Raw genomic sequence first — 15,106 nt, 5'->3', positions numbered from 1 at the left:
TTTGCTGTTGAGGTTGAGGAGGTCTATTGTAAATGTTTGCAGCATAAGCTTCAGGCTGCTCAATTGCTCCAGGTTGCTGCATGGAAGGGAAAAGGTCTGTATGGTGGTCAGCAGAGGAGCACAAACCACAAACCCTTGCGATAGGAACAAATTTCTGATTCAAGGCCAGCTGGGTTACCAAGTTAACCAATGCATCCAGTTTGCCTTCAAGCTTCTTAGTTTCAGATGATGCAGATGGGTTTGTAGCTACCTCATGCACTCCTCTAATGACTATGGCATCATTTCTGGCGCTAAACTGCTGGGAGTTGGAAGCCATCTTCTCAATTAAATTTCTGGCTTGAGCAGGAGTCATGTCTCCAAGGGCTCCACCACTGGCAGCATCTATCATACTTCTCTCCATATTACTGAGTCCTTCATAAAAATATTGGAGAAGAAGTTGCTCTGAAATCTGATGGTGGGGGCAACTGGCACATAGTTTCTTAAATCTCTCTCAGTACTCATATAGGCTCTCTCCACTGAGTTTTCTAATACCTGAGATATCCTTCCTGATGGCTGTGGTCCTAGAAGCAGGGAAATTTTTTTCTAAGAATACTCTCTTAAGGTCATCCCAGCTCGTGATGGACCTTGGAGCAAGGTAATATAGCCAGTCCTTTGCCACTCCTTCTAATGAATGAGGAAAAGCCTTCAGAAATATGTGATCCTCTTGGACATCTAGGGGTTTCATGGTGGAGCAGACAATATGAAATTCCTTCAAATGTTTGTGCGGGTCTTCACCTGCAAGGCCATGAAACTTTGGAAGCAAATGAATCAGTCCAGTTTTAAGAACATATGGGACATCCTCATCAGGGTATTGGATGCACAAGCTTTCGTAGGTGAAATCAGGTGCAGCCATTTCCCTTAGAGTCCTCTCACGGGGTGGAGGTTGTGCCATGTTCTCAGAATGTGCAAAATTAGAATGCTCAGAATCAGAATGCTCAAAATTATAATGCTCTAAATCAGGATGTTCAAAATCACTAATAACAGAATGCACAGATTCACCAGTAATGGAATGCTCAGGATGATCAAAAGGTATAAAATGATGCCTAACTAATATATGAAATGTCCTATCTATCTTAGGGTCAAAGGGTTGTAAGTCAGATGGATTGCCTCTAGTCATACACTACATTCAGCATGCACAACTAGTTGCCTTGTCATGTAAATAAAGGTGTAGGTTTGAACTACAGCTACCCTCAAATGATATCCAAATGACTTGAAATTTTGTGAGCAACCTTATAAAATGATGAGAAGATAGCACAAAAAATTTCAGACAAAAATTCAAAGTCAAACTATGAAAGCTAAAATTGGTAGGTTAAGAAAAATAAGTGAATAAAACTTGAAAAATAAAAAACTTTTGACAGAATCACTTTTTTTGGACGATGGAGACCTCAGCCGGCCATAGGCCAACTTCCCCAATGTAGGAAATTTTTTTCTACCCCAAATGCATATGTAATAATTGCGATTCTGATAACCGGAGCAAAAGTTATGGCCGTTTGAAGTTTTGACAAACACAAAATTTGCTACTTTTTTGGAACTTTCAAATCTGACCAAACTAAAGGCTCTAGCTATTTTTCCCACAAAATATGGATTAAAAGAAGTTACCACAAAAAAATTCAGCCAAAAATAACAACTCTAGCTACTAAAACAAAAAATCACAAATAATTCAGCATGGGTGGTCGCTAAAATCCGTTTGCCGCAAGCAGAAATGGTCACTAAGTCCGTCGCAAAACACTATTCACAACAAAACACCCAAAACTGAAACAGGGGAAGCGCTCAATAGGAAAACTGAAATAGAACACACACTAAAAGAAATATCAAGATACTAAACGACACTAACACACATACTAACACAATACTAACAATTAAACATAAAACACGAAAGAATTAAACACACAATGCTAGCTATTATGAACCTTTGGACACTGCTCCCCGGCAACGGCGCCAAATTTGATCGAGGCCGTACCCGAATCAAATAAACATGAAAATGCAGTAACTATGAAGTGATCGTAGGTTGTTTCCCAATAAGCAGTGACAAACCAAATGTTCATAATATACTTGCAGTAATAGTAACGATTGGGGGGGGGTTTGTTTGTTTTGTGATTAAAGAGCAGAACAAGTAAACTGGAATACAAAACTACTAATATTAAAAACGGGTTGTTTCCTCTGATTCAGAAGCCATTCTCTTATCCTGGGTTATGGAGAATTCGTCCCTAACAGTCAACCACTTAATCCAACCCTATTTCAATTTACTAAGCGAAAATCAACTTAGGGTTTTCAATACGTGATTAGGCACCACATACATCAGTTAGCCCTTCGTCCATTAAGCATGAGCGCTAGTTAGGCTCAGAGGCAATTAATCGAACACGAAGCGTGCACTGATTAATATTCACGAATTTGGGATACTGGTGAAGGGAGAACTGCCAGGAAACCACATTACAAGCGAAACCTCAAAGAGAGTTGGGTTTCGTCCTCAAAAGGAAACACCACCACAAAATCTAGCCTTCCATGGATTCGAACAGAAAACGAAAATGAAACATGAAGCAGAAACGTAAATGAACAGAAATGTAAATGGAACAGAAACGTAAATGAGAGTAGAAGAAGAAGCAAGAACGAAATTGTAATTAGAAGCAGAAAACATGAAATTGCATTACGTGAACAGTAGCATCCAGCTGAAAAACGAAAACCCTAAAACAAAAGCTCTGAATAATGAATAGCATAACAGAATAGCCTTGCACGAATCCCAAGGCTGCTATTTAAAAAGAGTCACTCAAAGTCACTAGGACCTATTACAATACTCTGGCCCAAAACGAAATAAACACTGAACAACATAAAATAAAATTGTGAAATTTCCTAATTAACTAAGGTAAGCGCTGCTTAATTTGCCCTCTTCAAGTCCATGACCAAAATCCGGGTTAAGCCCAATGTTTCATTAATTCCTGAAATTAGATTAAAAACATCAAATTAGCTAAATGAGCCCAAATAATAAAACTGCCTGATTAATTGACAATTAAGACCAATCAGTAATTAAAATGGTGCAAAAAGGGTTTAGAAAATAGAAGAAAATGATGGCACATCAATGAACAAATGTATCTAGAATTCAATCAACAAAATAAAAATTCAACACAAACTTAGAACATAATGTGACAATTACTATGACTAAAACATGATTCTAAGACAACATTGATTAAGTGATTTACTCTTAGATTTTAGTTTTTTTTTCTACTCAATATTTTGGAAGAAAATTTAGATCTAAAGGTTCAGCACAATAAGATTATGACTGAAAAATGATAGAACCTAAAATCAACACAAAAGCATGATTCAAGAGTAGATCTATAAAATTTGAACCATAGAAATGCAAGAACAAGTGTAGATCTAAGATTTAATCGGTTTATTTTTTTTGAATCTACTCTAAACAGCACCAAACCACAAGACAATGGAGGATATACAAGGAGAATAAGATGAATAAAAAGGAATAAAAGTGAATTGACCGAACAAAAAGATAGAGGAAGCAAAGGAACATCACCTAGATGAAGATGCCCTGATACCACATGATGTAGCTCCATGTGTAGCTTGTAGGCCTTGGATTTTCTTCATCAATGGACTCCTTTGCTTCTTGAGATCAAATTGCAGTGGAATGGAGAAGGAGAAAGATGAATGGAGATGCCACTTCAAGTAGAAGATGAGTCTAGAAGAAGCTCACCACCATAGGAAGCCATGGATAAGAGCTTGAAGGTAGAAGAAGAATGAAGGGAGAAGGAGAGAGGGGGCACGAAATTTAGTGCCTCTAAAGAAGTTTGAACTTTGAAGTTTAGTTCTCAAATGATCAAAGTTTAAAAAATTCACACACATGACCTCTATTTATAGCCTAAGTGTCACACAAAATTGGAGGGAAATTTGAATTTCAATTCCAATTTCACTTGAATTTGAAATTGAATTTGTGGAGCCAAAATTTCAATAATTATGATTAGTGAATTTCAGTTATGGTTCAGCCCATTAATCCAAGATCAATTCTAAGATTCTCCACTAAGTGTGCTTAGGTGTCATGAGGCATGTAAAGCTTGAAGAACATGCACAAAGTGTGATTATATGATGTGGCAATGGGGTGTAGTAAGCAAATGCTCACCTCCCCTTCTAAAATTTAATTGGATTGGGCTTCTACCAATTCAATTAAATTTATTTCCCAACACACACATAAAAAATATTCACTTAGTGCATGTGAAATTACAAAACTACCCCTAATACAAAAACTAGTCTAGGTGCCCAAAAATACATGGGCTGAAAAATCCTATATTTCTAGGGTATCCTGCCTATATTATGGAACCCTAAATACAAGGACCAAAAATAATAAATTCCTAATCTAATATGTACAAAGATAAGTGGGGTCATACTTAGCCCATGGGCCCAAAATCTACCCTAAGACTCATGAGAACCCTAGGGTCTTCTCTTGCATCTCTGGCCCAATCTACTTCGAGTCTTCTATCCAATGCCCTTGCGGGGTAGGATTACATCACCTACCCCCCCAAGGGAATTGGATAAAAGACTCCAAGATTATTGGGCCAAAGATGCAAGAGAATGCCCTAGACTTAGAGTTCTCATGAGCTTAGGGGTAGATTTTGGGCCCATAGGCTAAGTATGAGCCCACTTATCTTTATACATATTAGATTAAGGTTTCATTATTTTTGGGCCTTGTATTTAGGGCTCCATAATGTAGGTAGGGTACCCTAGAAATGTAGGATTTTTCAGTCCTTGTATTATAGGGCACCTAGACTAGTTATTGTATTAGGTGTAGTTTTGTAATTTCACATGCATTAAGTGAATGTTGCGAAATAAATTTAATTGAATTGGGAGAAGCCCAATCCAATTAAATTTTAGAGTGGGAGGTGAGCATTTTCTTGCTACACCCCATTGGCACATCATATAGTCACACTTTGTGCATGTCCTTCATGCTTTACATGCCTCATGACACATAAGCACACTTAGTGGAGAATCTAGGACTTGATCTTGGATTAGTGGGCTGAACCATAACTGAAATTCACTAATCATAATTAGTGAAATTTTGGCTCCAAAATTTGGCTTCACAAATTCAATTTCAAATTCATGTGAAATTTGAATAGAAATTCAAATTTCCCTCCAATTTTGTGTGACACTTAGGCTATAAATAGAGGTCATGTGTGTGCATTTTTTCAACTTTGATCATTTGAGAATTATAATTCAAAGTTCGGACCTCATTTGAGGTACAAAATTTTGAGCTCCTTATCTGCTTCTCCCTCCCCTCATCTTCTCGTCCTTCAAGCTCTTATCCATGGCTTCCTATGGTGGTGAGCTTGTGTTTGACTCATCTTCTCCTTGAACTGGTGTCTCCAATCATCTTTCTTCCTTCTCCATTCCGCTGCCATTGAACTTCAAGAAACAAAGGACTCCATTGATGAAGAAGATCCAAGGCCTACAAGCTCCACATGTAGCTACAACAAACACAAGAAAAATTGACTTGATTTTCTGAATTTTTATATATTTACTTATTTGAAACTTAGTATTTGCCTTTTGTGTGTGTTGTAGATTCCAATAATTCCATTCACCAAATATTTGCACAAACATTTCCCTCCCCCAAATTTGGAGTTTTCTCAAAAGTGGAATGCATAGTGAATTGTTAAACCACATCATCTACTTCATTCCTCCACTCTAAAGCAAGATTTGTGATCATTGAGGTGCTTCATCATGTCAAAAAGGTTAAAGGTAAACTTTTGGTCATCCACACACATCTCTAAGTTACCATTCTTCATGTCAACAACATATTTAGCGGTGAGCATAAATGGTCGTTCAAAGATCAAGGTTACCTCAACATTTTCTTTTATGTCCATTATGACGAAATAAACCAAAAATGTGAATTCCTGAACCTTTACAAGAACATCTTCAATGATGACATGTGGTCTTTTGATGGACTGGTCTGCAAGTTGAAGAGTCATGTAGGTTGGCTTGAGCTCTATGTTGCCAATTCTCTTGAGCATAGAAAGATTCATTAGGTTGATGCTTGCACCTAAATCAATAAGAGTTTTTCCCACTGAAATTCCTCTATTGAGAAAGGGATGGTCACACTTCCTGGGCCATTGAACTTTGGAAGGAGTCTTTAGAAGCATCGCACAACAATTTTCCTCCACAATGATGCTCTCGTTATTAATATACTTGTCTTTCTTCGTTAGCAACTCCTTCAAAAACTTTGCATATAGTAGCATTTGCTGGGGAGCTTCACCGAAGGGGATTGTGATCTCCAACTCATTGAAAATATCAAGAAATCTTGCAAAGTAGTGCTCTTTCTCCTTCCTTGAAGGGACCAAAGGATAAGGTACATCCTTGGTAGGCTCAATACATGCTCCCTTCTTAGCTTTTCTCACTACATGACTCTTGGTTTTTGGAATTAAGACCTCATGAATACCCACCCTCCTTGAGACAATTTTTCTTATTTTCATCATTTTTTCTGCATTTTCCACACTCAGCTCTCTCTCTCTCTCTCTCTCTCTCTCTCTATTTTTCTCTTCCTCATCATTACTATCATCCTCAACTACACCCTTAACAACATCATGAGCTAGGCCCTCTTCATGCATGCTCCTTATGAGCACTGCTTTACAATGCTCCTAAGGGTTAGGCTCCATGGTAGCCATAAATTCCCATTAGACTTCTCCTAAGTTCTTTTGCAAGTTGGCCTACTTGCACTTCAAGATTTTTAATTGTCGATTCGGTGCTTTTGTGATTTGAGATGGAGACTTGCATAAATTGGGTTAAGGTGCCCTCAAGCTTGGTGGTCTTATCATAGAGATTGGGCCTTGGTTAGGAGGTTGATTGGATAAGCCTCCTTGATCCTTGTTAAAATTTTTCTTCAAATGGAACTTCACCCTTAGCCTTGATTTCCCTTTCGATTGTAGCCTTGGTTGCCTCCTTGTTTGTAGCTTTGACGATTTTGGCTTGCCATTTAATTAAGCTCCCTATTAGCCTCTTCTTGGCCTATGCATAGACCATCTTTATGGGCACTACCACATAGAGTGCATCCTTTCACTTGCATGTTAGAAGGTTGAGTAAGTTGAAGAGAGTGCAATTGTTGCAGGATTTTGTTGAATTGATCTGTAAAAGCCTCAATTTTCTTAGGTAGGAGCTTGTTTTGGGCAAGGATAGCATCATTGGAAGTAAGCTCCAAGAGACTTTTTAGAAGTGATGTAAGCTCTATCCCTAAGGATAGCTTGGTCACTAGCCTCCATGTTCTCTATGAGCTTCATTCGGAGTTTCAACTTATGTTCCCACTTGCAGAGCCATCAAGCAATTGTTTAGTGTGTTATAACACCCTAATTTTCTTAGATTGGGAAGTTCTATGTGGAAATTTTCTGTCTTTGATTGATATGCAATGTAGTAGTATTATTCTTAGTAAAATCATGCATATAGGAGATAAAACCATCACTAGACAATCAATTGACTAAGATTTAAGACCTGGGTCTATGGATCACAGGTTTAGACACAGAGAACCCTTAGCCAAACCAGTAGTAAAAAAAAGTTAACTATAGTTTAGAAAGTCAAAGTAAGGAGATCAATCACTAATGACAGTTTAGTAATTAAAGGTTTTTATGTCAATTAGAGAGATTTAAACTGAATAATGGAAATTTAGAACATGAATGTGTCTAGATATGAGAAACTATTAGTTTAAATAATTAAGGAGGAGGAGGATTAATTTCTCATTCACTTTAATTATTTTAGTCAAGATTGATAGAAAAGATTAATAAATGAACTTATCACTCTAGAATTAATTTAGAAGTTAGAATTAATTAGGGACTAATTGAGAGCTTAAGTTTTTAAGTGTAGTTAGTTTGAATAGGAAAAAGAGAGGGAAAAACCTAGGGGACCCACATGTGGGCCCCCCTCTAAACCTAACTCTCGCTTTATAAAAGAGAAAAGCAACCTCCCCTCTTGTTATGTGCTGGCTGGCCAAGGAGAGAGAGGGAGTTCTTTGCTTTTTCTTTCTTCTCTTCCTCCATTTTTGGAAGCTCAGGTCCTTGAAGGTGTAGGTGAGTCCCTCTTCTCATGCTCATCTCCATTTTCTTATCCTTTTGAAGCTAGAGTTCTCACTCTCTTCCCTTTTCATTCTCTATGTTCATGTTTAGAAGAAAACTCAAGATCCTACCTCAACCCACATTCATTTCCTTGCTTCCTTGAGTCAACAAAGAGGTAAGGGAGGAATATTCAATTTCTTAAAACCCATGCTATGTTGCTAGGCACTTGAACTTCAATTATATGATGATTTTTGCATGTTGAACCCAAATCCCCTAATATGGATCTGTGACACTATGTTTACCCAGAATTTAATTTGTGAATTATGGGTTCAAAATTGATTTCACTGGCCTTAGAAACCTAGGAAAGCATATTGATATGTCTCATTTGGAATTGTGTAGCCTTGGGAATTTGATTTTCATGTTAGGGCAAAATATATGTTTCTCAAGCTTTGTTTTCGTTGATTTTGAAATTAGAGTTGGAATCTGTTGATATGAACCTCAAAATTGAGCATTTTATGTCCAGTAACCTAGAGTTAGACATAAAATACACCTCATTTGAGTTAGTATAGCCTATGGAACTGTCATACCCTAATTTCATCCGGGGACCATTGTTTGATGGCATGCAACCTTTGTTTGACCGCTTCGAGGTACTTGGCACCCTTTGTTGCACAATATGTGAAGTTCCGAGACATGCTGCAAATCAAAAGGAAGCATTGTTATGCAATTCGTGAAATTCCGTAACATGCCGGAAATCAAAAGGAAGTATTGTTACGCAATCTGTGAGTTTCGGTAATATTCCTAAAGCTAAAAAAGGAGTAATTACATGACCTGTAAGGTTCCATAACCTTACGGAAAGAAAACAAGTATCGTTACAAAATTCGTAAAGTTTCATAACTTTACGGAAAAAGAATCACCAAAAAAGCAAAGGGGTGTATTTAGTAAAAATGGGGGTTCAAATAGCAACTAGGCCCACTTGGGCCTTCCAGGATGTTCCTCCAGAAGGCGGTTGCTTCTGGAGGAAGCAACCTAGCTCGCCTGGGCGAGCTGGGTGGCTAGCATCTCCTTCCTTTTCCTATAAATAGGGGAAGGAGGGAAGAACAAAAAGGTTCAGCCCTTCTAGTACTTCGTAATCACTTAAAATTAGTGAGGAAAATTGTTTCCGTGAAGAAAATCCAAGCCGAGGCACTTCCGTAACGTTTCCATGGGTGATTTCGTGAAGATTCTCAACCGTTCTTCGTCGTTCGTCGTTCGTTCTTCGTCGTTCTTCTGTCTTCAACCGGTAAGTTCCCGAAATTGAACTTTTCAATTCATTCTATGTACCCTTGGTGGTCCCCATTTGTTTCGCGTACTTTTATTCTCGTTTCATTTACTTTCCGTACCCCCTTTTGACGTGCTTTAGTCATTTACTTAAGTCATTTTCTCGCTTAATCAAAAAATAAAATAAATTTCCACCGATCATTTGAATTGTAATATTCGTTAATTTCCGTTAACATGAAATCCGACCGTTCGGTCATGCCGTAACCACGTTTGAAACCAAAAAGAGGTAAAATAATAATATAATAAAAAAAAATATCTTTTAGTAAAATAAACCAAAAAAAATCAATCGGACGTTTCTCTTTGGGATTTCTCTTTCTTAATTGAATTGACTAATAACTAAAGTGAAACTAAGGCTAAAATCAACTCACAAAGTCAAGCTCGTCCGCAAAAAATCACTAAAAAGGATTTTAAGGTTCAATACCTCAGTTTTTCTCACCAAGTAAAAATGGATCATTTTAAGGTCCAATGCCTTAAAAGGACCACCTTCCAAGTAAAAAGAATCGCTTGATTTGCCCTTTTGAAAGAACTACGTAGGTCTGATTTCCTCTTCGATGGAGGGTACGTAGGAGCAAGAGCCCCGCTTTTGTCGACCTCAAAAATAAAAAAGAAATAAAAGTTTTGATGCACATTTTCACACAATTCCAATTTAAGGCTGTTGTCCTTTGGGACAAACGTGAAAGGTGCTAATACCTTCCTCAAACGTAAATACAACTCCTGAATCTGGAATATTCTTCATGACCGGTTTCCTTCGGTTTTTCCGACGTTTTTCACAAATAAACGTTGGTGGAAACTCCGCGCATTTTCCTCCTTTGGAAGACGCACCCGTGAGCCTCGCCTCGCTCGCCCGCAAAAGGGTAGGTTGCGACAGTTGGCGACTCCTCTGGGGACTGTTTTTGTGAGTTAGGCCTATTTTAGGAAATACTGGAATTGTGAAACTTTGTGTGTGCATTTTTTTGAACTGTGTAAATATAATAAATGCTGTCTTTTCCACATTTTTACACTGCATTCTAAGCACCCACGAGTTTGAGTAAAAAAGGGGCCCTATAGTCGGGTCCATGGGAATCTAAGGAGTGGAGTTGAATCTATGGTCATGCTAGGTCTCCGACTTGCTTGATAATAGTGAAACCTCGTCTAAAGCTTTCTCTCTTTATAATGTGTTGTCGCTGGTATTCCATACCGCCGCAATATTATTATCTTGAGTGATGATACCTCTAGAAAACAGCCATGTGAGATATGGATCGTTGGGAGTAGTTATTAGAGACCCCTAGATATTATCCTATAGGTCCCTAAAATAGGGGCACGAAGCGAACACGCTGCGTGCCTTTTAAACACTGTCATACATATAACCCAAATGTCATGTACGCCTCTGTTGTATAATTATTTGTGGATATTGCCATACTCTGTGCATCCCCGTGTTATGCTTTTGCGCGTCTACATCATGTCGTCACGCACGCGTTGTGTGTTGGTCTCGTCTTTTATCATGGGAAGCCGGAAGATCCATATCACCTTCTTAAACTGCACACATGGGGCACTGCACCCCCAAATGCGCAAGTAAGAAAAGATAATTTTCTGGGCCCTCGTGTCCGTAAATGCATTCATATCATGCATCACATAAGCATCTCTTCATGGCATCATAATGAACATATTGTTCCTGCATTTGTCCGTTATCATATTCCAGCATCACATTTTGCATGAGTCATTGCATCATCATGCATATGCGTTCAACATACTTTTTGTTCTACAAACTGCATACCTTTTGTTTTCATGTTCGCTCATGCATGATCCTTGCATTTTTCTCTGCAAAACAAAAAAGGGGGAAGCATGAAAATTCACGCTGCATTCTTAGTTGCATATATTCGGTACCATGAGCCAACCATGTTGGGATCATAAACCCATTTCACTTAAAAAAAATGATTGAACATGGTACCTAATGCATGGCTAACTAAGAAAAGATGTTTCTGCGGGCATCTCAATTTCATAATTACATTTTCCATGCATAGCACACGTATTCCCGAGTCTTTCATCTCTATGAAATATTGTTGAAGTATTGGCGATCGGAATTGTCATTCCTTGGATTACGGGGTTGAACCAAGCTCATGCTTTTTCGAAAAAAGTTCATCAAGTCAAGTTGAAGTATGAAAGTAACCATCTTGCAAAAATTGGGGCAAAAGATGAATCGAGTTACATCACTGCTTCGTCTACTGCCAAGCACATTTAGGAACATTGATGTCCTTGTTACTTCCAGTTTCACCTTGACCAAGATGCCATGGACCATGTTGAAAAATCTAAATTGATTCAACCCCATGTCCTGCATAAAAATTCGCAATACTTCAACTGTGTATCATTCACATACATCCATGCTTTTCATTGGTTGCATTGCTCATTGCATTCTTTCCTTAAAAAAAATAATAATAATAAAAAATAAATAAAATAAAATAAAAATGAACTTAATCATTGTCAACCGAAAGAAAAAAACCCACTTTACGACGCCCTTACCGAACTCGTGCTAGAGCTAGAGTAATGAGTGAAGTAGAGGAGGTGTAAGAACAGATCAAGGCTGGCATGGAGGCCATGAAAGAGCAAATGGCCACAATGATGGAGGCCATGATGAGCATGAAGTAGATAATGGAAGCCAATGCGGTTGCAGTTGCCGCTACCAGGGCTGTTGCTAAGGTGAACCCGATGCCCCCATCTGATCTCAACCAAATGAATCATCCAACCTCAGGTATGGTGGGCAAAGATTTGGGAAGTACGAGCGGCCCCCATTATGCGCAAATTCAAAACAAGCATGCCTTCCCACCATATGGCTTGCATCCCAACTATACACCACCCAATGTGGCATACACTCCCAAGGAGGATGTCAATAACTCCACTCCCACACTCATTGAAAGCCAACAACCTCAATCTGATCATGCACATGTCTCTCAACCCATGGGGGAGACACATGGAATGCCCCACCACAATCTAGCCGACTTTGAGCCTTGCCTCGGATATGCCACTGAAGGGTAAGCAGTTGGTGGTATACTCCTGCAAAACACTTTGGAGGGCCCTCAGTATCACCCACAACCACACCCCTTGCATTCCACACCAGGTAAAAACCCTCATGCTATGGCAGAAATGGGAAAGTTGGGTCATCTAAAGGAAAGGCTCAGGGCCATTGAAGGAGGTGAAGATTATGCCTTTGCTAACCTAGAAGAGTTGTTCCTAGTACCCGAACATGGTCATTCCCAAGTTCGAGGTGCCGGACTTTGACAAGTACAAGGGGACTACTTGCCCCAAGAACCATCTAAAGATGTATTGTCGGAAGATGGGGGCATACGCAAAAGATGAGGAGCTACTAATACATTTCTTCCAAGAAAGTCTTATTGGGGTAGCTGTTACCTGGTATGATAACTTGGAACCTTCCCGAGTCCATTCTTGGAGGGACCTAATGGTTGCCTTCGTTAAGCAGTATTAGTACAATTCTAATATGGCTTCGGATAGGATGCAACTATAGAACATGTGCAAAAAAGAGCATGAATCCTTCAAGGAATATGCCCAGAGCTGGAGGGATCTGGCAGCTCAAGTAGCGCCCCCAATAACAGAGAAAGAGATTATCACAATGATAGTAGACATGTTACCGATGTTCTACTATGAAAAATGGTGGGGTATGCGTCTTCAAGTTTTATAGATTTGGTCTTCGCCAGCGAAAGGATCGAAGTGGGTTTGAAAAGAGGCAAATTTAATCATCCTGCTTTGATGAATGAGAAAACTGGGGCAAATGAAGAGGATGAGAAGGAGGGAGAAACCCATGTTGCAACTGCCATTCCTACATGGCCAAACTTCCCACCAGCCCAACAATGTCATTACTCAGCCAATAACAAACCCTCTCCTTACCCACCACCCAATTACCCACAAAGGCCATCCCTAAATCAACCACAAAGCCTGTCTACCGCACTTCCAATGACAAACACCACCTTTAGCACAAACCAAAACACCAACCAAGAAATGAATTTTGCAGCGAAAAAGCCTGTAGAATTCACCCCAATTCCAGTGTCCTATGCTAACTTGCTCCCATATCTACTTGATACTGCAATGGTAGCCATAACCCCTGTTAGGTTTCCTCAACCTCCATTTTTCCGAGGGTACAACTCAAACACAATGTGTGCTTATCATGGAGGAGCCCCGGGGCATTCCATTGAGCACTGTATGACCCTAAAGCATAAGGTGAAAAGTCTAAATGATGTGGGCTGGCTGAAATTTGAGGAGAATCGCTTGTTGAATCCTAACACTAACAAACGACACCACACATGGGGCAATTTTGAAAGCTATTGTTAGATGTCTCTAATGACTCATTAGAATCTTCAAGTTTATGCCATTATTGTAAACCATAGTTACAATGCTAAATAAAATGGATAAATCTGACATCTTTGTCCCTCATCCTCTCGTAATTACATCTTTGCTTCCACTGGAATGTAGGTGAAAGCCATTGGTTTGTTTGCTCGAGCGACATGCGCTCCTGAGTGCTGACTTCCAAGACCGTTCAATCAGAAATTACTCGTCTTGCATGTTGGTGGGGGTGCCGTAAAACAACGAGTAAAGTTCAAAACAAATAAGTTTCAAATTAAAAAAAAAGTTGAAAAAGAAAAAGAAAAAAAAAGCATTTGATTGACTGTGTTTTCAAGACGTTCATGTGACCTCATTTTATCATTTCGGAAAGTTTGTCTTTTTAGAGAAAGGTGAGTTATCAAGAATAGGATGTTGGACAAATGGCCTCAATTATCTTAAGAAGGGGGGGGGGTTGAATTAAGATACAAAGACTATTCCCCAATTAAACTTTCACTCTCTCTTTTTGGATTAACAATGCACCCCTAACATGAATTACTCAAAAGGCAATTCAAAATAAACTTCTTTAAAGCAAAAGATGAATAGCAATAAATAAAAGAAGTTTAAGAGAAGAAGGAATGCAAACTTGATTTATATTGGTTCGGCCACTTCCCGTGCCTACGTCCAGTCCTCAAGCAACCCACTTGAGATTTTCCACTCTCCTTGTAAAACTCCTTCTACCAAGTCTGAACCACACAGGGACAACCTGTTAGACAAGTGGCCTCAGATATCTTAAGAAGGGGGGGTTGAATTATGATATTACAAACTATTTCCCCAGTTAAAATTCTATTTCACTTTCTATTCAAGTTACAAATTCCCTTAACAGTGAACTTATTAAATATTGATTCAAATAGAACAATCTGAATATAAATATAAAACAATAATAAATAAAAGAGTTTAAGGGAAGAGAAAATGAAAACTCAGATTTATACTGGTTCGGCCACACCCTTGTGCCTACGTCCAGTCCCCAAGCAACCCACTTGAGAGTTCCACTATCTTGTAAAATCCTTTTACAAGTTCTGAACACACAAGGACAATCCTTCCTTTGTGTTCAGAATTCTTTTACAACAAGAGACCCTCGGTCTCTTAATGCCTTAGAGAATTAGAAAGAGAAGAAGAATGAATCTCTCTTGAAAGAGATAGATTTTACAATTTGAGCACTCAAATGATTCCTTAATGAATTGCAATTGGATTGGCCAAGTGTCATACCCTAATTTCGTCCGGGGACCTGTGCTTGGTGGCATGCAACTTGTGTTTGGTCATTTTGAGGTGCTTGGTACCCATCATTAGGCAGTTTGTGGAATTTCGTGACGTGCCGGAAATCAAAAGAAAATATTGATGCACAATCCGTAAGGTTC

At 38.9% G+C, this 15,106-nt stretch overlaps 1 protein-coding gene across 1 annotated transcript; it reads right to left on the bottom strand.

Moving 5' to 3' along the window:
• Window positions 1-5,702: 5,702 nt before the first annotated feature.
• LOC102663985 (uncharacterized) lies at window positions 5,703-6,503 on the bottom strand. The gene has a single exon (XM_006586426.1). It carries the CDS (start codon window positions 6,501-6,503, stop codon window positions 5,703-5,705), a length of 801 nt encoding a protein of 266 aa, XP_006586489.1.
• Window positions 6,504-15,106: the final 8,603 nt, after the last annotated feature.

This window comes from Glycine max, chromosome 8, assembly GCF_000004515.6.
Source record: "Glycine max cultivar Williams 82 chromosome 8, Glycine_max_v4.0, whole genome shotgun sequence".
In the NCBI taxonomy this organism is placed as follows: Eukaryota; Viridiplantae; Streptophyta; class Magnoliopsida; order Fabales; family Fabaceae; genus Glycine; species Glycine max.
The sequence above is the reverse complement of the archived record's forward strand: the minus strand, read 5'-3'. Positions and strand labels throughout refer to the sequence as shown.